General features: G+C 40.6%; 3 protein-coding genes across 3 annotated transcripts in view; 2 read left to right on the forward strand and 1 right to left on the reverse strand.

The window, feature by feature from the left end:
- The first annotated feature begins 188 nt into the window (after positions 1-188).
- LOC149052243 (uncharacterized) lies at positions 189-9,569 on the forward strand. The gene is made up of 3 exons (XM_089180506.1): positions 189-247; positions 1,172-1,586; positions 9,427-9,569. The coding sequence occupies exons 1-3, from the start codon at positions 189-191 to the stop codon at positions 9,565-9,567; spliced, it is 615 nt and encodes a 204-aa protein (XP_089036632.1). The 3' UTR covers positions 9,568-9,569.
- A 436-nt stretch (positions 9,570-10,005) lies between these two features.
- LOC149052244 (uncharacterized) lies at positions 10,006-16,970 on the forward strand. Its single transcript, XM_089180513.1, has 2 exons — positions 10,006-15,876; positions 16,741-16,970. The coding sequence occupies exons 1-2, from the start codon at positions 10,374-10,376 to the stop codon at positions 16,968-16,970; spliced, it is 5,733 nt and encodes a 1,910-aa protein (XP_089036639.1). The 5' UTR covers positions 10,006-10,373.
- A 974-nt stretch (positions 16,971-17,944) lies between these two features.
- The window catches only part of LOC113666593 (uncharacterized), a 30,207-nt gene continuing 24,080 nt past the window's right edge, over positions 17,945-24,071 (reverse strand). The window contains exons 13-14 of the mRNA XM_089180518.1: positions 19,647-21,762; positions 17,945-19,010 (exon numbers count right to left, since the gene is read on the reverse strand). Of these exons, the coding sequence (XP_089036644.1) occupies positions 19,679-21,762 (2,084 nt within the window). The 3' untranslated portion in view covers positions 17,945-19,010; positions 19,647-19,678. The remainder of the gene's footprint in view (positions 19,011-19,646; positions 21,763-24,071) is intronic.

A 24,071-nucleotide genomic window follows, 5' to 3' on the forward strand; every position in this document is an offset into this window, starting at 1 on the left:
AAATTGTAACAAAGTTTTCTACGATGTCATTTTAAACTGTTATCAAAACCATTGTCACCTTTTGAAGAGCCAAAAACAAACAAAAGCGTTTTGCAAAGTGAGTCAGAAGTTCTTCCCAGTTTTAAAATGAACTATAAATTCTTGGAGAGGCATAAAAGCGAAAAAATCCTGTGAACACGGCCTAGAAAATGGCAAGCAAGAGTTCCATTGCACAAGACGAAGAAGCGACAATGGAAGAAGTGCCAAGGTCGATTGTCATATATACAGAAGAGGAAATAAATACCTTTAATCGCGATGTTAAACTTTCAGCGCTCTCGGTTGGACACTTCATTTCTTTCAGTTTTGCCACAAGAGAGACAAAAGGTGTAAATTAATTTCCTTCTTGAGCAAATGATTTGGAAATTTGGAAAAAGATGTTAAAGATAAACGGCTTGTAAATTCAGTGAAATGCCACTATTATCCTTAAAATAGTGTGAAGCTTGTTAAAAAGTTTGAAGACAAATGTAAAAACAAGCACAAGATAAAAATAAAGTTGTCGAAGATTCAAATGTGTACCACTAACCTCGCTTCTTATTCGCTATCGCAATGAAAGTTCTGACAGTTGACTTTGAAATGGTTTTCTGGGGCACGCGCTCAGGATAAGAACAAACAATATTACTTTTGTTTTCATTTTTTCTTATTTTGATGCAATTATGAGATTCAAGGAAAATCCATTACTTGACTTGTGAATTCCGCGTTAAATTGCACTTGAAAACCGATAGTTTTCGCGGGCAATTTAACTCAGAATTCGCTCGTCAGGTAATGAATTTTCCTATAAAATACACACTATATGAAGAGAAATCAGGTAAAACGTTTTTGTATTTATTTCTGGTCATTTGTTGTCTTAAACTTTTGACAACTCGAACTTGAAATAGTGTGGACGGTCGCCTGAGGGGGGAGGGGGGAATGTATGGACCGGTCGCCTGAGGGGGGGGGTGTTCGGAGGGTTTTGGATGAGACACGATTTGCCTTTCACGATTTATCTGCTTCTATAACTTTCTAAAAAGGTTCTAACCTTAGTTCATTTTAACTCTTTTGGTACAGGAATACCCTCCCATCAACAATCAGAGAGAAAATGGCGTATGACACAAAGGACATCCATAATTGTCTACTTTGTCTTTCATTTAATCAGCAGTCTTGTGATTTGCACAAGAGCAGACGTAATAAGAGAGTGCGCCAACGCTACTATTTGTATTGGAACCTATGCTGACATCTACAGATCCTTAGCATCAGATGTGAACAGTTTTAACATCGAATCCGCCTTTTATCCGGCAAATGAGCCTTCCTCAGTTCTAGTCTTCGTCAATATATATGGTCAGAATAGACCATATAAAGCAGGCAACGATTCCATGCCTGCTGTAATGAAATACACATGGAGTTTGAGAAGCCTTTATGCTGCTTTTCCCGCTGTTTTCCTGGAGATCTCATCCCTTGTCTCGATACTGGTGACTCCACGCACGCAAGAACTAAACATCACGATTCCATACTTTTGCTGCAATGTTTCTGTAAAAGACAGGAAAAGAATGATTAAAACTGTACTGGCTGCCGTAAGTATTTCAAATAGCTATTTTTTATTAACACACAAAGTCCCATTCGCGAACTCAAGATGTTAGCGCAATGCTCAAACAGTTTGCCCAGAAATTCCGAAAGGTTTCTGATGAGTCTCTTTTAGCTGAGACGAAACGCAACATGTTATTAGCCACGAAGTATTTTTTTCACAAGTATTTGACAATTTTCCATGGTAGAAATAATTAAAAATGTCCGTAAAACATAAGGCACTCATTCAAGTAAATTTAAATCCCACTTTTCCTAAACAGTTACGTTCACATTTTTCTTTTGTACAAAAATATTTCGGAATCATCCTCACTGATACATTTTGAGTGGTTTGTGTAGCAATATGCTGTTGCGACCGGTCGACGCCAGGCCGTCACCTGGGTCCCTATACGGGACATCTAAGTTTTTCGTGCATGCGCGGTGGCGTCATCCTCGAACGGTGCCACGAGGCCACCGAGTTAAAACCTCTTTATCCCGTTCAGTTTTTGGATTTTTGGGTGTTAGTGTTAGACAATGTAAAATTTGTGCGAGTTTTCTCTAAGCTTTCGAGAAGGATTCTGGATTAAATTTTCATATTTCAAATGGTTAGTCACCGTTCGCGACAACAATGCTTTCCTACGTAGTTTGAAAATGAAAAGTTTATACCCTCCGTAACAAACATGTATCTCTTTACAACCCTAGCTCTACGAAGGTCATTTCTGTAGAAAGACTGCAGCCTAGCTAAGTTTTTGTGCTTTTTCAGTTGTCTGTATTCAATTAGTGTTTCAGATATCGGGCCTTGGCGGTCAGAAAACTTGATCTTGTAAACCACTCTTTGTCTTTTGTTAGGTTTGTCTTTGTCTTATGCCATTCATTTAGCAATGGTTACGGTGTAGCTGTCAGTCAGGCTGCAAGAATTGTAAAGTTATGTTAGGGTTGTAAGATTCCATCTATCCGCGGCCTCGTTACTATGAACTCTTAAAACAAAATTTGTTTTAGGAGGGTATAGTAACGAAGCCGGCGACCCGATTGGTTCTTAGGGCAGGCAAAATTTTTTCCTTTCTCTGCCCACAGGTAGTGCTAACACTTCGTTCAATTCTCTTGTTATATTTTCGTGAATTAATAAGCATACGATTGTCATTCTTTTGACATTTTAAAAAACGTTTAATCCCTCGGCATTTCACCGCGTCAGATTGCCAAAGGACTCATTTTTACGCGTCTGAGTTGAATACATTTTAGGAAAATCCCATCAAATTTCCAGGAAGGAAAACCCTTTTTTCGACCCTTGTCAACTATTCTTTTTTCCCTCTTTGCAATTAGTGCTATGATTCTCCGAGACTTGGATGTATGTCGTTGAGAAAATCTTACGACAATATTGCAATAGAGTCAGTTTTATTAAGTCACAAACTTCAATGTTTCCATAGTATGATGATGTTACTGTAGTCTAAGTATGAAATTCACTTTCATTCTTATTGATTGTCCATGTATTTTAATTTTTTACATATTTCCTTTGTACTGCAGTTTTTACTTTAGTGTTGGGCAGGCATTTTATGGAAGGAAAAGTATCGATTAAACTACGAACATGCCGTTTTTCTCGGCATCTTACAGTAATGTTATGGATAGTTTTGTAATCTCGAAGTGAAAAAACCTGTAACCCGAAACTGTTCCTTTTCCTACGGTGGCTTCGAGCTCCAAAAATAGGTTGAGGAGGAAAAGGTTTGCTTCCGAACTCCCCACTGCGGATTGAACGTTTACCTGCACACACGCATATCCCAGCTACTGATTCTATGGTAACCCCGAACTTTTTGAGGCCCTAAAAAGGATTCAAATCCACAGAATAATTTCCATACCACGTTCGAACTAGGGGCTTTCCACCTGAACAAAAACGGTAACGTAAACTGGCCACCATAAAGAGTTTAAAAGCTTTCCCAAAATGCAAGAGTCGTTTCCTTTTTCCTGTTCCTCTCTCAAACTCCAGCTGAAGAGCCCACGTGTACTTTCTCCTTGTGCCGGGTTACCAAACTGTAAATAGCGTTGCAAATCAACTACTACTCAAGGCGGCGATAGGAAACGCAGTTCATCGAATTTGCTATCTTTTAGCCTTGTTCTGGTGATTTGTATGTCGGTGTGGGAAAGCCCATTTTATGGAATAATGCAAGTAGGATAAAAGGTAGGGATTGTGTGCATTGGTGAGGCTGGTGGCAAGGTCAGTGCAGAAAAGTTTTGACTAGTTTCATTTACTTACTTGTGTTTGATCGGATAAAATACTAATCAAGAGTTGATTTGTAATCCTGCTATTTAATTTGCTGTTCTCATGATCGGTTATTTCAGTGGTCTCGCAAGCAATCCATTTTGTTTATTAAAGTTAACTCACTGTTGACCAACTTATAATCAATTCAGAGGCATGGCATTAGTCTTGCAAAAATTCCAAGAAAAGTAATCTAATTTGCTAAGTACATGTATAAGGAAATGATAAGATAATTATTACTTCAGTTAACTGAAAAGGACCTCAAGGTATTCACAACTACAATTGTTTCCAGTAGTAAAACGTTTACTAAGATAAACATGTAAAATCTGTTGTCTACAGATGTAGACAAGTACAGTGTTGTAATGACACCTGTAACTTTATTGCACCATGTTATTTGTATGTGCAGTACCATGACTGGGCTTTGTAGAGATAATCATGACAATTTGTTAATGGATTTGTATTTTAAAAGTTCATAATTTTGAAAGTATTTATCTCACCTATAATTAAAACCATATAGAATTTAATTGGAAAGTCATGGAGGAACCTGAAATGGATTTTTTTTATGCATTGTGTGATCTACACAGAACGCAAAGCTTAGGGTGGAGTTTGCATGATGTCAGATCAGAATCATTTAATTCATTTATCTTCTGTGAACACTCAATTTTTACATTCAATATCTTTGTTCTTGTTCTACCTTAGGGGGAGACATTGTGGTGGCATAGCGCCTGGCCATAAAGGGCATGTAAACCCAAAAATACATGTTTTTTTATGTAAAAAGTGGCGTTGAAAACGGATATGAAATTCGTTTTGTCCAATTCGACTTATTTTAGGAGAAAATCGGCATTTTCAACTGAAATTCCACTTCCGGTAAAAACAATAGGGAGAAGTCGTGACGTTAGTGGTGGAACTAAAATATTGCGCAACATATATTTCCCAATAGAACTGGTCTGGGAGTTCGTGTCGGTAACGGGAGTTCGGAAGATGTTTTTTCAGAGGATAGTGACTCGAATGCCTTAAGCGTAGTACACGACAGCGATGGGGATAATCCAGAATCTTTAGGAGAGTCTGGGCCACGTCCTTAACAATATGAGCCGCGTAGGGTTCACCGAAGCGATCCGCACGAAGACAGTTCAGAACATGTTGACAGTGATGCGACCTCCTCGGAAACTCAGACTGGTATTTAATTTACTGTGTGATTTATTTGTATTTGACATAAAAATCCAATAAAGAAAGGGTACAATCTAATAGAGTGCAACAGAAATTTTTTAAACCTGAGCTTCTGAGGGTGTTTTATATAAAATTATCAAAGGTGCGAGTGTGGAACTTGTCAACCAATGCCGACAACTCATGAAAGTGTTTGTTGTACGGAAATCGGGCAATTGTGGCAGAAAGTAGAGGAGCAAGGGCCTAAAACCCAGATAAGTTGTATCACTGAGCATCCACGTTTTCAGTCAATTTACCTCGATTTCTGGGTGCTGGAGACGGCCTATTATGCGTACAGGCAGCAGGAAGGCAGATAATCACATCGGAAACGAGTAAGCTAAATGTTTTCTGTTTCATCTGTTTTGTTACATTTTGAGATCGATTTGCTTGCGTTGTTTCTGCAATTGATTTAATAATACAATACTACAGCTAGTTGTTTTTCGCTTCGTTCCTGGCAGGAAATTTCGCTAAATTGCCTACAGATAGCTTGTTCGTTGATGTTGGGGTTATCTCGGTAAACACTTCAGAGTCGCTGTGCCATCTTGCGCGGTAAGCAGTATCCGAAACATTTTTCCAGCGGATTTTGGATCGTCTTACACTGGATTAAAACCGCTAAACCTTTGAGAGAAACGAAGGTTCATGTTAATGCAGATCTTAGTTATTTGTTTCTTACTTCAATGGTGGTTGTGCCCGTTCATTATGAGATATTTATGTATTGCTTTCCTTCATCTCCGAAGCATTTTCATCAATAAAAAAGTTGTAACATGTACATTTCCTTGTGTGGCCTTCATAATTATCCAACCCTGTTTGTGTTTTCTTCGATTTAAACTACCGAGAAGATATTTTTGAAGCTGATATCAGGATCTTTTAAGTTGTACTAAAAATAATAAATATTGTTCTACTGACCTTTGAATGTACTTTCACTGCTGTGAAGGGTTTCTCAAAGGAAGCATTAAGAGAGGCTGGCATGGATTCCCTTATAGAACGTGAGGGTTGATTATGGGATCCTGTATAGAGTTCTTTATATCGCACCAACAAAATTCCAGATCACGTCATTACACACCGACATCAACGAATTCTCTTTCTTTGATATGTGTTTCGAATTCACGCAAAGGTTCAGACAGGTCAGTGTCTTTTATGGGCTCAGCGCTGGCTCCCGAACAACTGGCTTCCCCATAATCTTTCATTAGATGAGAGAAAAGATGTTTTTAGAGAACCAATAAGGTTATTGTTGTTTAGTTAACGGAACGTTTTCATGTAAATCGATTTTGTACTTTCTCTGTTGACCTCTAACTTCTGAAGAGCTCAACTTCCTTCGTAGTTCGGTGGGCCACTTCCGAATCCTCGTCTACCGACCGTATAAGTCGTTTTTATACTTCCGAATAATTTGCTTCTGGTAGGTCCTGAATCGTTGGTACAGCACCAGGAAGAAAGATGACTGCTACAAACAACAGAGTGTTCGAACTTGATGCTTTTAACTTACAGAGAGGTTATTACCAAGATGTTCTCTTAACCCTTTACACCCTATCATCAGTATGCATATTCTCCATACTGTTCTCCGTGCATTTTCAAAGAGGCTGACAAGGAGAATTTGTGTAACAGTCAAGAGCTGTCTTAGTTGGTGATCATCTCTATTCTCCTAGCTCTTACATTTGATATAGGCATGATATAGTAAGGAGAAATTAGATGCAAGTCAGTCTTAGGGGCTCAAGGGTTAACTGTGTGTATGCAAAGCTCCACACAGCTGTCTACACTGTGTTGTGTTTTATTTTTACAACTTTATTGCTGTTTAATATCTGATAGGTAATTGCAAAATAAACGTAGAAGAAAACAAATAGAAGACAATATGAAAATAATAATATATTATATAGAAAATCAATACTTATTAATGAACTTGAGTTGAAAACAGAGAGCTGGAACAAACAAGAGTGCTGGCGTACGCAGTTAATACGCTTTTCATTACATGCTAAAAACATATGAGTTAAACAAGTCATTGTAACTGTCAGTTAAACTCGCTTGTAAGGAACAGATCAATAAATTTATAAGGTTTAGCGAAAAGTAATTCTTAAAAAGATAATGAAAGCTAAGTAAACTTAATTCTAGGCTTTTTTTCACAATGTTAGAGGATTATTATTAGCATCTTAGATTATTTAGAATAATCAACTATGGTGAAGCAAAGACCTTAATGTAATTGCATACTGAGATGAAGCTTGAATTTAACAAATTTAGAAATTGTGTAACTGTTTCTGCTTTAGTTGCGACTAATAAGGAAATGTATGGAAACAATACCCGTAGAACTTTATTATCCTATCATTTGTGAATCAAAGCACTACTTGACTAAACTCCAAAAAAGAGATCTTATGAGAGTCTATATAGATAGATAAACCTTGAAGCAATAAAGAATGAAATTAGTCAGTTCCCAAACATAGAACAATATGTTGGTCAAAAATAGCTATCCGCATCTACATTTATGGCCTATGGGTCAGTCAATTGGCACTTGAATCAATTATCAAAATGTTTGTGCGTATTGACAGCTATGCTACACCCTTACTATTCGAGCACTTCGTGTGGTGCTTTTTGGTAGAACGAGTTACACCCTTGATGTTTGTGCACTACGCCCGTGATCCCCTCTTATCCCGCAGATCACGCGTGCATTTTAATCCACGCGTAGACGCACTTGGTCATGGCCAGAGAGACTCTGAGACTCTGAGACTCTATTATGAGGTTTACGGATCGACCGGAAAACTTAACTACTCGTGAATAAAAATCAAATTTCCTTGTCATCTAATGTTTCTCCTAGACTTAAATTTACTAGTTCCACGATAAATCTTGTCTCTAGATCGTTTTTTAATTATGTTGCCTTAATTTCTTTCAAATTTAACGCTTTTTTAGGCGGAATCTCTTTGAGCGAGGACAACAAGAAATTGAATCAGTTACACTCTGCTGAAAGAGACAGTGGCATCACCAAGACGAAGTCCACGCTTCCTTTTGGATTGTCTATGGCCTCCAGAGACGCAACAGGCAGAAAGTAGCAAATGAAAGTTGTGCTGGATGGCATCGTTCAAGCGGTCAACTCTATAGTTAAAACAAATTTTAACAGCCTCCCCCCAACTTCCTTTACTAATTGCACGATTAAATGGAGCCCACCCTTGAATCCCAGTCACCTCCTAAGTGTCATTTTTATCCACACCCTAAGTCAACTGTTTTGCTTTTACACACCTGTCTCTCACGCTAGCAAGACATGCTATCTAAATTAAGAAAGACAACTTTGTTTTGATAGTCATTGCAGGAGACCCAAGTTGAAATAAGGCTTTTTTAATTTACCATTTGAAATTTGAAAGACGATCAACAATGCCCGGCAATCCAAACACACTTAAATGTCACGCTCTATCTTGGTATAACGCGATGCCCATTCAAATGATGTATTGAGTAATTCTCACTTGTAACAAGTTTGTCTGATTATGATCTTTTTATGTGTATTCATGGACAATAAAGACACTATCAAAATAATAACATACTATTAAAACTGACTTGTTATTTACCTGTGCATGGTTGTTTAACCCTTTGACTTCCATTGGTGACCAAGACAGAATTTCCCCTCACAATGTTAATACAATATTAAACAGCCAAGTGAAGAGAATTAAGAAAATATCAAGTAGGGGATTAGAAGTTGATCTCATACCAAATTCTCTGAATTAACATCCTGAAAATTGTGTCAGACATTAAGATCTGTGTCTGATGAACAACGGAGGATGGAATTCATTACAACATGCTACACTGGGTGGTAACCCTTAAATTATTGCTCTGATCACTCACGTGCCCAACATTGAGTCAAGGTGTGCTGAGAATCTCTCGCCACTAATGATCCCTGTTGTGAATGGTAACTGAAAGGCTCTGTATTGGTTTCTTGCGAAGGAAGTGACTGCAACCTGTAAAAACAACAGAGGATATAAGAATGTGTTAAGTTTTGCCGCACAGAGTGCTGATACTGACGTCATTAATCTTATCCTTACTGACGTGCCAGACACTGACCCAACAAACGCAGGGCAGGATCTCTTGCCCCTTATGGTAGCTTGTTTGGCTGGTAAGAGACATGCAGTGAAATGGTTTGTAATACGAGGGCAACTGCAACCTGTATAGACGACGATGGAATATGCTGCACAGTACTGTGATTGGACTGGCTGCTGAGTCAACAACCGGCAATGATTAACACAGTTCGATGAGATTATTATATTAGTTTATGTTCGCTTACTTCATCAATGTCCAGATGTAATTGGCTGGTTTTCCCCGACAACTCAGTCCTATTACCATTACATATCAATAAAAACCTTTTTTAATCCATTCTACCATAACTTTATAGGTAAATTCCTCACAGATACTATAACCGTCTGATTATTCTGCAGCTCCAACATCTTGTTGTAAATCCAAGCTTACGTGCGCAATGCGTCACAGATGGACACTTTCCAGACATCGAGGCCACAGGACACATTCATTACTTAAAGGCCCTTTTATGGTGTTCTGTCATATGTGACATGTTACAATGACCACAAAAACTGCAATAAGTCCATTACTCTTCTACTTTACCTTGGCATACTTGGAAGTGAGTGCTAACGACAAGAAGAGTTGTAAGCTATGTTCTTAGGGAGCTAAATGTTGTTGTTCTGAATTTGGATTTTGAAAAGAAAAATCACTGGTTAGTTCTGTGACATTTCTGTGTTATTCCCTGTTAGTGACTGAGGCTGCACTTATTTGCGCCGTGCTGCTGACATGTAGTGCATATTTAGTCACAGGTAAGTCCTTTAGACTTTTATGCAGTTTTTGTGGTCATAGTTTTGGACTTTTTCGCGGTGTTATTTCACCGCTGTTCAAGTTTCAAAACTTAAAGCCATGGAACACATTATCTTATTTAATTTGCTCTAGATTTTCTCTAATGATGAGCATAAACTTGTTGTTGCACCTTTTGTACTGGGTTGCAATTGGTATTGTAGGCGCAAGAATTTGTACTATTATTTTTTGTTAGTGTTGGTATTTCATAGTTTCGTGTTAGGTGTTTATTTTCTCGTCTTCCATTAGTGTCCTTTGTCAGTTACCAGTTTTGTACTTGTTATATTTATTTGCATATCGTATATATATTGGTTGCGCGTAATTTATTTGGGTTAGTTGTCAAGTTTGTGAAAATTACCGTTACATATCTAGCTCTGGGTTTCATGTTTTCGTCTTTGGTTTGGTCACATTCGTCTTTTACCGTATTCAACAATGTGTCAAGTTTGTTCTAGTAAAGTTTGAAATACGCGTGATTAGCGTTTGCGGCTATATTTTGTAAAAGACGAATCTGGTTTATTGGAAGTTTATGACGATGTCTCGCAACGGTTCTGATGTCTACCTGTCTTATTCGGCCGGGAAGAACGGCCAACCTGCCGAAAACGGTTCACGTGCTCGTAAACCGAATACCTCTTTGGATCAAGAAGGAATCTCTCTTGAACGCATCCGTGAACTCAGAAAGCGGAGAGGAGGAGTGTTGTCTTCGTTAACGTCCAAGCGTCGAGAGATCGATAGTCTTTTAACGGATGTAAATAATTTGGAGACGGTGAAAATAAAGCTGTCGGAAATCACGTCGCTATTTCGAAGATTTACCGAGGCTCATGACGCGTATAATGTAGCTCTGGTTGAGGAAAGTCAGAGACAAGAATCAGACCTCTATTTCGCCGACATTGAAAGCAGTTTAGATTTTTTCTGCCGTACGGTCAATGATTGGTTACGTGTCACGGAAGCCAGGCTTCAAGATAACCTGATAACGCCTGACGACAGCGCTTCTCAAATTGGGTCCGAGGTTCGTAGCAAGTCTAGACCATCCATGTGTGGATCGAGAACGAGTCACTTTTCTAAAACGAGCTCCATATCTGCTGCAAGAGCCAAAGAGGCAGCTCGCATCGCGGAACTTCGAGCGGAGGCACACGCTTTGAAACACCGCCATTCGCTTCAGGAATCGGAGCTACGCCTCAAGAGGCAAGAGTACGACCTGCAGTTGAAGAAAGATGAATTAAACCTCAAAACTGAGTACGCTAAAGCGGTGGCTAGAGAAGAAGCTTACGCTCAAGCTGAAGCGGGTAATTTTGCGCCTAGCAACGTGGCCTCTAGGAATCCTCGTTGTCCCGTTTCAGTCGTATCCTCCATCACTGAAAAGTCAAGGACTGGTGGTTCAAAACGTGAGTCATTTGTACCTGCCGATAAGAAAGAGAAATTGTCTGTGAAGTCAAGTAACCCGGTTAAAGATCATAAGGGTGCTGTGAGTGATTCAAGTTCAAGCTCTGGCAACTCAGGTCTGAGCGACCAGGCCTATGGCATTCTCGTCCAGCAGAACCGAGTAATGGAAGAGTTCGTGAAACAGCAGCGAAGGAACTTGTTGCCCAGGAGACGTGTACCTGTGTTCAGTGGAGACCCTTTACATTACTGTGCTTTCATTCGCGCGTTCGAGACCGTAGTCGAAACTAGAGAACTAGATTACGCTGGGAGACTCTATTACCTCGAACAGCACACAGCTGGTAGAGCTCAAGAGTTGGTACAAAGTTGCCTCTACATGAAAGCCGAAGATGGGTACGTAAAGGCAAAGAAACTCTTAGAGAGCAAATTTGGACAGAAGCACAAAATCGCTATGGCATATGTGGATAAAGTCACTAATGGTCCAGTCATCAAAGCTGAAGATGCAGACGCCCTAGAAGGCTTTGCCGTTTTGCTCTCTAGCTGTACAAACACTCTTAAGGCTATCGGCCATTCCAGCAAGTTCGAAAGTCCGGATAGCATGCGGAAGATTATTGAGAGGCTTCCCCCGAAGTTGCAAGCCAGTTGGCGGGACAACGCTGATCGGATCCTCAACTCGGAAGCGAGAGATGTCTGCATTGATGATATTTCACTCTTCGTTGAACAGAAAGCTCGCACCTTGTCCAATCCAGTTTTTGGCAAGCTTCCTTGTTTGGAAAAGGAGAAGAAGAACAGCAAGGATAGGGGTTCGAGATCGAAGTCTGAGAGACCCGGTGGAAAACAGCTAAGCCTCGTCACGATTTCCGAGACGAAATCTGCTCTCAATTCATCTGCTGATGTGTTGAGTGCAGTTCATTCTTCTAAGAAGAACTGTCTGTTTTGTAATGCAGATCACAATCTCACCGAATGTTCCAGTTTCGCCAAAGTACCTCCTACAGATCGTCAGGAGTTTGTCATGAAGCAGAGGCTATGCTTTTCGTGCTTAGGTGGAGGCCATCAGTCTAGAAGTTGTCACAAAAGGAAGCCCTGTATTCACTGTAATAAGAGACACGCTACTGTAATGCATGTAGGTGCACCAGAAGCTATTGTTGCGTCCGACCGTGGTAAGGATGGACCTCAGAGCGAGAACAACCAGTCCAGTACTGAGAAGAACAGAGCTGATCACTTTTGTGGCCTAACCACAATGGAGGGTTCCGTGACTGCATTGCCCATTGTTGCTGTGAAGGTCAAAGTCAAAGGAAGTCCTCGGTCCGTGGAGACTTATGCGTTGCTGGATAATGGATCTAACACCACCTTTTGCTCGGCTAGCCTGATGAAACGTCTGAGTGTCAGCGGCAAGGAAATTAGACTCAAGCTAACCACCATGGATAGCTGCAACGATGTAGACAGTCTTGTTGTTACGAACCTGGAAGTGACTGATCTAGACGAGAACGTTGTCATTTCCTTGCCAGAAGTTCTTTCCCGACCTTCTATGCCTGTAGTGAAAGACGAGATCCCGAAACAGGAGGATGTGGAGAGATGGCCGCACCTTCAAGGCTATGTATACCTAGCAGAATTGAATTCCGAGGTGGATCTATTAATTGGTGCAAACGTACCTGAAGCCCTACAACCGAGAGAAGTTGTCCCTGCCTCTGATGGGGGTCCATATGCAACTAGAGTTGATCTTGGCTGGGTTATCAATGGCCCAACTGGAAGAAAGCAAAAGTTTGTCCCATCTTCTAGTTTCTTCGTTAACTGTAAGGAGACTCATCCTATGTGTATAGCATGTGCTGATTTTGCAGATGCCACTCTTTCCGATGGTTTAAGCATGTCAAGGGATGACTTAAAGTTCATGAACATTGTAGAGGATTCAGTTATGCAGTGTGAAGACGGTCATTATCAGGTTTCTCTACCGTTAAGGGACCTCAACTTGCAGATGCCAGCAAACCGGAGTCAAGCAGAACGCCGTGCACTCTATCTTAAACGTAAATTCTCTAAAGATGTGAAGTTTCGCGAGGACTATGTTGCTTGTCTTGAGAAGGTGATCGGTGACGGTTTTGCAGAAAAGGTTCCCCTGAATGTCCTGGAGAGATCAGATGGTAAGGTGTGGTTTATCCCGCACCACGGCGTTTATCATCATAAGAAACCGGATAAAATACGTGTCGTTTTCGATTGCTCAGCCCATTCTCAAGGAACTTCCCTGAATGATGAGCTGTTTCAAGGTCCTGACTTAACCAATAATCTGGTTGGCGTGCTGATCCGTTTCCGTCAGGAGCCAGTCGCAGTCATGGGTGACGTTCAATCTATGTTCCATCAGGTGCGTGTCCCAGAAGTACATAGAGACCTCCTACGGTTCCTTTGGTGGCCCCGTGGCGACTTCTCTAAGAAATTAGAAGAGTATCGGATGACCGTACATCTGTTCGGTGCAGTTTCGTCTCCCAGTTGTGCTAACTTCGCCATGCGACGGAATGCCGAAGATCATAGGCACGAGTTTTCCCCTAACGTGGTTCGTACCGTCTTGAAGAATTTCTACGTTGACGACTGCCTGAAGTCCTTACCTTCAGCGGCTGTTGCAATAAAACATGTGGAAGAACTTCGTCGGCTAATGCTGAGGGGAGGTTTCAATTTGACTAAATGGATCAGCAATGACCGCGAAGTCTTGGAATCCATTCCTGTAGAAGCTAGAGCGAAGGGTGTTAAAGATCTGGATCTTGATAACGACGTGCTTCCTGCAGAGAGAGCCCTAGGTGTATCCTGGTTTGTCGAGACAGATACATTTGGTTTCAAAGTGAACTTTAAGGAGAAACCTTGTACCAGGCGTGGTATCCTTTCCGTGGTGAGTTCAGTTTACGATCCTCTCGGTATGGCAGCGCCTTTCATCCTTCCGGCAAAACTGCTCCTTCAGAATCTGTGCAGAAAGAGTTTGAGTTGGGATGATGAGATTCCCAGCGACTACCTATCTCGTTGGCGTGTGTGGCTAAATGGTCTACCGAAACTTTCCCAGATAAAGGGGCCGGCGTTTCTGCAGAAACAGAGATCTGAATGGGAAATGTCCCCTCTGTGCAGGGTAGAACTGGAAGAAGGTGACCCAGAGGTGAAACGAGAGCCGAAATCTTTTGTTGTTCACGCGAGTAAAGATTCGAGTATCGTTTCTATCATCCAACGGTTTTCTTCATGGTTCAAATTGTTGAAGTTTATCGCGCTGTGTCTTCGCTGCCAGAGAAGATTTGTGATGAGGAGAAAAGTGTCAAAGGAGAATTGTTTGGATACTGCTGACGCATCTGGAGCGAAATTGGTGACAAACGCAGAGCTGGAAGAAGCCGGAAAAGAGATTATCAAGTTCGAGCAGAATCTCACCTTTGCAGAAGAATTAGAAGCCGTTAAGGGAGGTAAATGCGTCAAGGGGTCAAGTGCACTTGCGAGATTAGATCCGATCTTGACCGATGGTCTTCTTCGTGTTGGCGGGCGCCTTAGCAGGGCTACCCTATCAGACGACTCTAAGCATCAGATTATCATTCCTAAAGATTCTCATCTAGCTCGTCTGCTTGTGAACCACTTTCACCAGAAAAGCGGCCATTCTGGTAGAGAATATGTCCTGGCTCTGTTGCGCGAACGTTTCTGGTTGATTCGTGCCAACTCTACCGTTAGAAGTGTGCTTTCATCCTGCTTTGATTGCAAACGACGACAAGGTCCCGTTGGAGAACAAAAGATGGCAAATCTGCCTCGGCCTCGAGTTACACCAGATCAAGCCCCCTTCACGTGCGTGGGGATAGATTATTTTGGTCCCTTTCTTGTTCGTCAAAAGAGGAGCATGGTCAAACGTTATGGTGCAATCTTCACTTGTTTGGCACTGCGAGCTGTTCATCTGGAGGTGTGTCACTCACTGGACACTGACTCTTTTATTCACGCACTCAGACGTTTTATCGCTCGTAGAGGTCAAGTTAAAGAAATTCGCTCCGACAATGGTTCAAATTTCGTAGGAGGTGAAAGGGAGCTTCGTGTCATGATTGACAGCTGGAATCAAGCTAAAATTCATGACGCCCTTCTGCAGAAAAGCATCAAATGGGTTTTTAACCCACCCGGAGCCTCGCATCATGGTGGTGTCTGGGAGAGGCTAATTAGATCTACACGCAAGGTTCTGGGTGCCCTGGTTAAAGAACAAAGTCTCGATGATGAGAGTCTTCAGACCTTGTTGTGTGAATGTGAGAGCATTATCAATGGAAGACCTCTGACCACAGTTTCTGACGATCCAAAGGATTTGGAACCACTATCACCGAACCACCTTCTCCTACTTCGCAGCGAGACACCTCTTCCTCCAGGCTTGTTTTTAAAGAGCGACACATACTCCAGGAGAAGATGGCGGCAAGTACAATATTTGGCTGATGTTTTCTGGGGTCGCTGGAAGAGAGAATATCTCCCTCTGTTGCAATCACGTCAGAAATGGTTTCGACCAAAGAAAAACTTTGCCGTGGGGGACACTGTTATCGTGGTTGACGAAACTTTGCCAAGGAATGCGTGGGCAATTGGTCGGATTACAGAGGTTTTTCCTGACAAATATGGATTTGTCCGCCGTGTCAAGGTTAAAACCAAGACATCAACTTTGGAGCGCCCTATCAGTAAACTATGTCTTCTGGAATCAATTGAACAAGTGGAAGGAAAAATTCATTGACTTTCCTTAATCGTATGATTACCAAGATTGCGTGACTTTTCTTTGAGGAGAAAGATTTAAATTGACACTTTATAGTACTTTGTTGACTCTGTTAGGCGTCTGAACATTAAGTAAAAATCGTCTAAGTTCAATTAGCTCTGTAAAGTTTGCGCCTTTTAGTGTTTTGCTGGTAAATACTTGGATTTAGATCTTCGTATTTAAGGGGCCGGAATGTAGGCGCAAGAATTTGTACTATTATTTTTTGTTAGTGTTGGTATTTCATAGTTTCGTGTTAGGTGTTTATTTTCTCGTCTTCTATTAGTGTCCTTTGTCAGTTACCAGTTTTGTACTTGTTATATTTATTTGCATATCGTATATATATTGGTTGCGCGTAATTTATTTGGGTTAGTTGTCAAGTTTGTGAAAATTACCGTTACATATCTAGCTCTGGGTTTCATGTTTTCGTCTTTGGTTTGGTCACATTCGTCTTTTACCGTATTCAACAATGTGTCAAGTTTGTTCTAGTAAAGTTTGAAATACGCGTGATTAGCGTTTGCGGCTATAGGTATCACGTTTAATCCAACTTGGGGCTTGTCTATGTTATTAATTATTGCCTTGTCCGTTGTTGCCTTATTCGTTGGCATCTACAATATGTGTAATGTAGATAATTGTAAGGTTCTTATTTTACTTCAGCGTGTTGGTATATGTTCAGTTGGCTTTCTTGTTCTCTGTTTTGCTATTACTGGTCCAGCATTTGCTGGCAAGTCATTTTGTGGCCGATAAACTGCTGATGATGTTCTAAAAACTGCATTATTGTATGTTATTGGTGTAGTGTCATGGCTGTACTTTAAGTCTGTAGCTACGGCTCTGGCCGAGAAGGTAATCGTTTCTCAGGCTGGTGTGACTGGAATGGATTATGAAACTGCTGCAGCATCTGTAGCTGTATCCGCTACAGTTGGTGCAGCTATGGCGGCGACTGAAGCGGTGGCTGTTGCTTTAGCAGGTAATTCCAGTAATGCAACAAAGGCTTTGGGGAAGTACAACTGGTGGTCTTATTTCTGATGGAAGAGGCTAGGAGACATTTCCGCTGAACTTCAACATACAAGCTATAGTGCCTTTTATTTAAGAGCCGAAGCGTTGCCTTCAGCATTCCATGAAACATCGAGGCGGGTTTGTAAGCCCCTTCCCCCTGCCACTTTTTCCCTTATCTATATTCTACTCTCATTTCAAGGATTCCTCTCTCTTTCCATATTTTCTCTGCTTTAAATAAAAACGCGTTGGTGGCCAAACAATTTACGTGGAAATACCCAGCGCTCGTCCGCGCAATATTTGTTTCACCACATAGACTAAATAATAGATGCAGTTTAGAAAATTTTATTTTGCCACTGAAGCTTTTAATGTTCTTAGGAGCTTGTCAGTGACATGTAAATTTCATTTAATTGAATTTTTCTTGCTCTAGATTAAATCAATCCTTACCTCCGTCGTATAATTACATTGATGTAATGAATATGTATTGAACACACAACCTAAATATCAGTTAGACCTCTTAGAAATAAAAGAAAAAAGCAAAAATCCTTTTTATATTCTAGTCTAGCATACCGTTGAGCCACCGCCTACATCTCAGGCAACTTTGGTCATTCCTCCACATCGACAGCGGCCACGAAAGCGTCAGTTTCAACTTCCAAAGAAGCCTCGCGACAACAGCCAGTTGATCGTCGACGTACAAAGAGTTCGCTAAAAGTGTAACAACTCACTCAAGTAGATGGCTCTGCTCAGCTTGGTTTCACTTAAAATACACTTTATTAGATGCATTAACCACTTTATAGCGAAAACTGATCCAACCTCCCCTCCCGCTAAAAAACGAAAAATTCCCCCCTAAAAAAAAGAGGCCCCCTTCCCCATAGACGATATATAAATTTTGCTCCCTTCACCTTTCCCCTTTCTCCATATTTTATCCAAACAGGGATTTTTTTACTACTTTCCCAGACGCTAGAAATGTCAAAGTCGTTCCCATTGACAAACAACACTTTCTTTCGTTCGGTGATATAAAAATTTATTGACTAATGTTATAACCTCGCTTACAAAGGTTAACTAAAAATTTGTTACGATTGGAGTTGCAATTTGAAGTCGTTTTAAAAATTACGAGTGCTTACTCATTTCAAATTGCTTAAGAAAAATCATGTCACTTCTAATTCATTTATAAATGATCTAATTTTCGATATAGCTTCACCTGATAACGCAGAAACCAAGAGGGTTAAAACACGTTCAAAATGGTTCATCCAAACCTTGCAAACGTCATTGTGCGTTAGGTCAAATCAATGTGTTTAGTAAAAGGGGAAATTTTTCGACGTGCCTTTCTTTTTTAAGCGATTAAAAAGTTCGTTATCGTTTTTTCACTGAATTAACGATGTTCTGCACTGCATTAGCTCTCTTCTGCATTGGTGTTGCCTGAAAACTGTACTGCAACCAATCAGAATGCAGAAATTTCTTCATGTATTCTATTAACAAATTTCCTCGAAAAATGAGATATTCTGTACATCGCGTGAAATGTAAAAGCTATTTACTATTATATAAAATAGTATTTAAAACCTCGACTTTAGCTCGGTACAAATGTTATCAAAACGCACTCTTAGCTTGGGACATAAACCTGTTCAACGTTCATATTTCCAACTTTTGCATAAAACTTCACAGCTATAATATTGCAATTACGTGTTTTTTAATAAAAAAATGTTATATGGTAAAAGAACACTCATTTACTTGTGAAAAATATACATAGTCATATTAATTTCAAAACGTCTTAAAATAAGGAAAAAATAAAGAGGCCGGTAACATTGCAGAAATCTTTACTTCTGTCTTCGAAATTAATGCCTTCTAGTAAAAAAAAAACAACCTCGTAGTTGTGAAATATACATAACATCATATCAATTTTAAAAACGTTTAACTACGTAGAAATAAAATCACCGGCAATATTGTACAGACATATACTTCAGGCTGTGATCAGAGTGTGTTCATTTTCAAAAATCTCCAACACTGACAGTTTTTCCTGTATAGTACAAGCCACACAAGAACATCAAATATTGACAACACCACGCAATCTGCAATCTAAGAGACAAAACCAATGAGTATTTTAGGAAGAGAAATGAAGATTTCTACGACATTTGAACAAGAACATGCTGCACTAAGAGGCTGTATATCTTGGTACATCGTCTTATGCAGCCCAGTAATAACACCGCAACATAGGATTCATTCGGATCATTCATATCTTTTAAGCTTATGGCTATGCTCTGACAGAGCCTGTCCACATGCCACTGACTTTTGTTTTCAGGTAACTTTATGTATAACTTTGATTTCATGAAAGCTTTGAAAAGCTGGATAACCAAATTCTGAGAAAAATGCTTGTATGCACACAGTGTTGAAATAAACTAGCGTAATAGAACTAAATCATTACGCCCAGCCAATACGCCACAGGAAGCCCAGGCTCCAGTGCAACTTTAACGACATAAGCTATTCAGTAACGAAACTGTTACTCAGCTCACAACTTGTAGAGATTGTAAGTAGGCCATGTCGATAAGATATCAAATAACACACAGCCTGTTAAAAAACATCAATTTGCAGCAATAGATCACTTGGTAAAAAGAATGGCTTTGAAGTTGACTGAACTAACAAAGCAGTGAGTTACATTTTGACACTGAAGAGTTAAGCAAACATAAAATAAGCTGTAAAGCTTACTTCATCAACCTGAGTTAATCATTGCCCATTGTTGACTCACTTCAAGGCACGTGACTCAGCAGTAAGTCAAAGATATCCGAGTCCAATGATGATGCATGATGTAAAGAGTCCTGTCCATCATTATCTTTAGCCGAAGGATTGGCTCCCCTCTCAAGAAGACACTTTACACCCAGCAGCTTACCATGAAGAACAGCGATGATAAGAGGTGTTTTACCATCAGCTGTTTTTGACTCAATGTCCGGCAGGTGAGTAAGGATAAGATCAATGGTATCAGGGTCACTGCCCTTTGCGGCAAAATGTAATATATTCCATCCATTACTCTTAACAGAAGTTACAGTTGCCCCCTTCTCAAGAAACCAATTCACTGCATGTAATTTGCCACACAAAGCCGCCACCATTAGTGGCGTGTCACCCTCGCCTGTTTTTGACTCAATGTTGGGCAGGTGAGTATGGATTAGAGATATAATATCAGTGTCTCCGCCCTTTGCGGCACAATGTAACGTGTTCCATCCTTTGTTACTTTCACAGGCTACAATTGCCCCCTTCTCAAGAAACCATTTCACTGCATGTAATTTGCCAGCCAAAGCCGCCACCATTAGTGGCGTGTCACCCTCGCCTGTTTTTGACTCAATGTTGAGCAGGTGAGTATGGATTAGAGATATAATATCAGTGTCTCCGCTCTCTGCCGCATAATGTAACGTGTTCCATCCTCTGTTGCATTCACAGGCTACAGTTGCCTCCTTCTCAAGAAACCATTTCACAGCATGTAATTTGCCAGTGAAAGCCGCCACCATTAGTGGCGTGTGACCCTCGCCTGTTTTTGTCTCAATGTTGGGCAGGTGAGTATGGATTAGAGATATAATATCAGTGTCTCCGCCCTTTGCGGCACAATGTAACGTGTTCCATCCTCTGTTGCATTCACAGGCTACAGTTGCCCCCTTCTCAAGAAACCATTTCACCGCATGTAATTTGCCACACAAAGCCGCCACCATTAGTGGCGTGTGACCCTCGCCTGTTTTTGACTCAATGTTGGGCAGGTGAGTATGGATTAGAGATATAATATCAGTGTCTCCGCCCTTTGCGGCACAATGTAACGTGTTCCATCCTCTGTTGCATTCACAGGCTACAGTTGCCCCCTTCTCAAGAAACCATTTCACTGCATGTAATTTGCCAGTGAAAGCCGCCACCATTAGTGGCGTGTGACCCTCGCCTGTTTTTGTCTCAATGTTGGGCAGGTGAGTATGGATTAGAGATATAATATCAGTGTCTCCGCCCTTTGCGGCACAATGTAACGTGTTCCATCCTCTGTTGCATTCACAGGCTACAGTTGCCCCCTTCTCAAGAAACCATTTCACTGCATGTAATTTGCCAGTGAAAGCCGCCACCATTAGTGGCGTGTGACCCTCGCCTGTTTTTGTCTCAATGTTGGGCAGGTGAGTATGGATTAGAGATATAATATCAGTGTCTCCGCCCTTTGCGGCACAATGTAACGTGTTCCATCCTCTGTTGCATTCACAGGCTACAGTTGCCCCCTTCTCAAGAAACCATTTCACTGCATGTAATTTGCCACACAAAGCCGCCACCATTAGTGGCGTGTTGCCCGCGCCTGTTTTTGTCTCAATGTTGGGCAGGTGAGTATGGATTAGAGATATAATATCAGTGTCTCCGCCGTGTGTGGCACAATGTAACATCTTCCATCCTATGTTGCTTTCACAGGCTACAATTGCCCCCTTCTCAAGAAACCATTTCACTGCATGTAATTTGCCAGTGAAAGCCGCCACCATTAGTGGCGTGTGACCCTCGCCTGTTTTTGACTCAATGTTGGGCAGGTGAGTATGGATTAGAGATATAATATCAGTGTCTCCGCCCTTTGCGGCACAATGTAACGTGTTCCATCCTCTGTTGTCCATCAGAGACGGGTCTGCTCCCCTTTTAATTACACTTTTCACCACTTGAACGTTGCCATTCAAAGCAGCATTCATTAGCGGCGTTCTGCCTGTTGCGTTCCTGGAGTCAACAGAAAATCCGCGAGGCAGCGTCAATTTCATCTCAGTGACGTTACTGTCTCTTTCAGCAGAGTGTAACTGATTCAATTCCTTGTTGTCCTCGCTCACAGGAGTGCCGCCTAAAATCATATAATGTGAAAGGAAGTTAAGATTGGCATCAAACTCTAAGGAGGATGTAGAGACATGAGATATATTTTGGAACTAGGACGTTAGGAGGAAAATTAAGTAACAAGAGAATTTGTAACAATAACAATTATAGTAATACTAATTATGATAATAATGACTGATAGTTATAATTGCTCCGGTGACTATAGAGATGCTTGCACTCTGGTTGGTCAAGGATTGCGTCATATCTCGCTAAAATCACCTCGCGCGAGGAGATTATATGACTTCAAACTTCTACTGGAAAATGGTTGCTTATCTCGATTTGTAACACATTTGAAAATTCATCTCTTTGCACTGAGGTGGAGAGATGAAATTCAGCGATCCTCGCAGCTAAGAACACTACTGAAACGAGTAGTTGTAAATTGGACCTGAAAAAAATTCAGGCCCGTACGGGATTTGAACCCATGACCTCTGCGATACCGATGCAGCGCTTTACCAATTGAGCTAACAAGCCAACTGGGAGCTGGTCAATGAATTGGGTACAAATAAACATCCGAGTGAATGATGATTTTAGATATATGAAAATTCATATATTTGCACTGCGGTGGAGAGATGAAATTAAGAGATCCTCGCAGCTAAGAACACTACTGAAACGAGTAGTTGTTGTTAGGTTCAAGTCCCGTACGGGCCTGAATTTTTTTCAGGTCCAATTTACAACTATTCGTTTCAGTAGTGTTCTTAGCTGTGAGGATCTTTTAATTTCATCTCTCCACCGCAGTGCAAATATATGAATTTTCATATATCTAAAATCATCATTCACTTGGATGTTTATTTGTACCCAATTCATTGACCAGCTCCCAGTTGGCTTGTTAGCTCAATTGGTAAAGCGCTGCACCGGTATCGCAGAGGTCATGGGTTCAAATCCCGTACGGGCCTGAATTTTTTTCAGGTCCAATTTACAACTACTCATTTCAGTAGTGTTCTTAGCTGCGAGGATCTCTTAATTTCATCATTGTAACACATTGTTATCAACAAAAGTCGCAAGAACTCGTTAACAAAATGCCTAAAGCAAAGTCTCGATTTGATTGAATTTCAGTTGACGTAAGCGTTACAGACAGGATATGAAAATTATGTTCTACGACTTTAAATCATTAATTTTCAGCATTTGCTGACCAGCTATGTTCTTGGTATTAAAGTTTATTGACAGTTATGAAAAAATCATATCGTGGCAGGCTTTGTTGTGCTTTACAACTTTCCCAATTTTCTGTCTTAAAACAAATTTGTGCCCCTTCTTGCTAGAAGAGGCTCTAAATTAAGATGTTGTGAGAAATTACACGTTTGTCAACACTGGGTATTAAAGGAATGAAACCAAACAAATGGAATACAACTGTTACACATATGAGTACAAAGTCTAATATCAGTACTGCCAGTCCCTTCTTTTCCGTAATTTCCTGCTCTGTATTAATCTTCATTCATCTCCTCCCCGCCCATCCCTTCACATTTGCCAATTCCAAAATAGGCTCAGGCAAGGCTCTAATTTTAAACACATTTACTATATTTAGTGCTAACTATAAGTATAAGTAAGAGAATCGTTTGTGTCCTCTTAGCTTCATTGAAAAAGTCATTAGAGCGACGAGAAATTTGTAGAAAAGGGATACATGGAAAACATTATTGATTTGTTCGATCCATTTGTGCTGGTCGACATGTAAGCAAACGTGAATACGTATAAATAGCTCTTCTTTGATCACCATTGTTCTATGTTTGAGAACTAACTCATTTCTTCTCAAATAGTGCTTTAATTAATGAAGTTCTTCCGGCATTTCCGTACATATCCTTTTAGGTTGAAAGTAAAGCAGAAAGACCAGAAACTGTTACAGAAATACTACATATATTTTATAGCTTCATCCCAATCAGCAATTACTGGTACACGGAGGTCTTTCCTTCACCATATTTAATAACTTTACATGCATTACCTCGAATAAGCACCCAGGCACGAATTATCTCAAGTTGTGGCTGATGGAAGGGGCGCTTATTAAAAGTAAGTCGCTTAATCCAGGGGGTGTTTTAGTATGAAACCATAAACTGTTCTGATTTGGCTGTAGTTGTAAATAAAGTGGAGATAGAATCAGGTTTTCCATTTATTTTGGACAGTGAGAGACAGGGGGAGGATGATTATTCGATGGGGGAGGGGGGGGGTTCGCGTTCTTGTTTGATAAGTTGACCTAGCTCACAAAAGTGTCACCTAAAATCAAACAATTTTAAAAGAAATTAAGAAAGGCAAAATTATGCAAGGAGGGTGTAGAAAGAGGAGAGTTGTGACAGA

This window comes from Pocillopora damicornis, chromosome 1 (genome assembly GCF_964200805.1).
Source record: "Pocillopora damicornis chromosome 1, jaPocDami1.2, whole genome shotgun sequence".
Taxonomy (NCBI): domain Eukaryota; kingdom Metazoa; phylum Cnidaria; class Anthozoa; order Scleractinia; family Pocilloporidae; genus Pocillopora; species Pocillopora damicornis.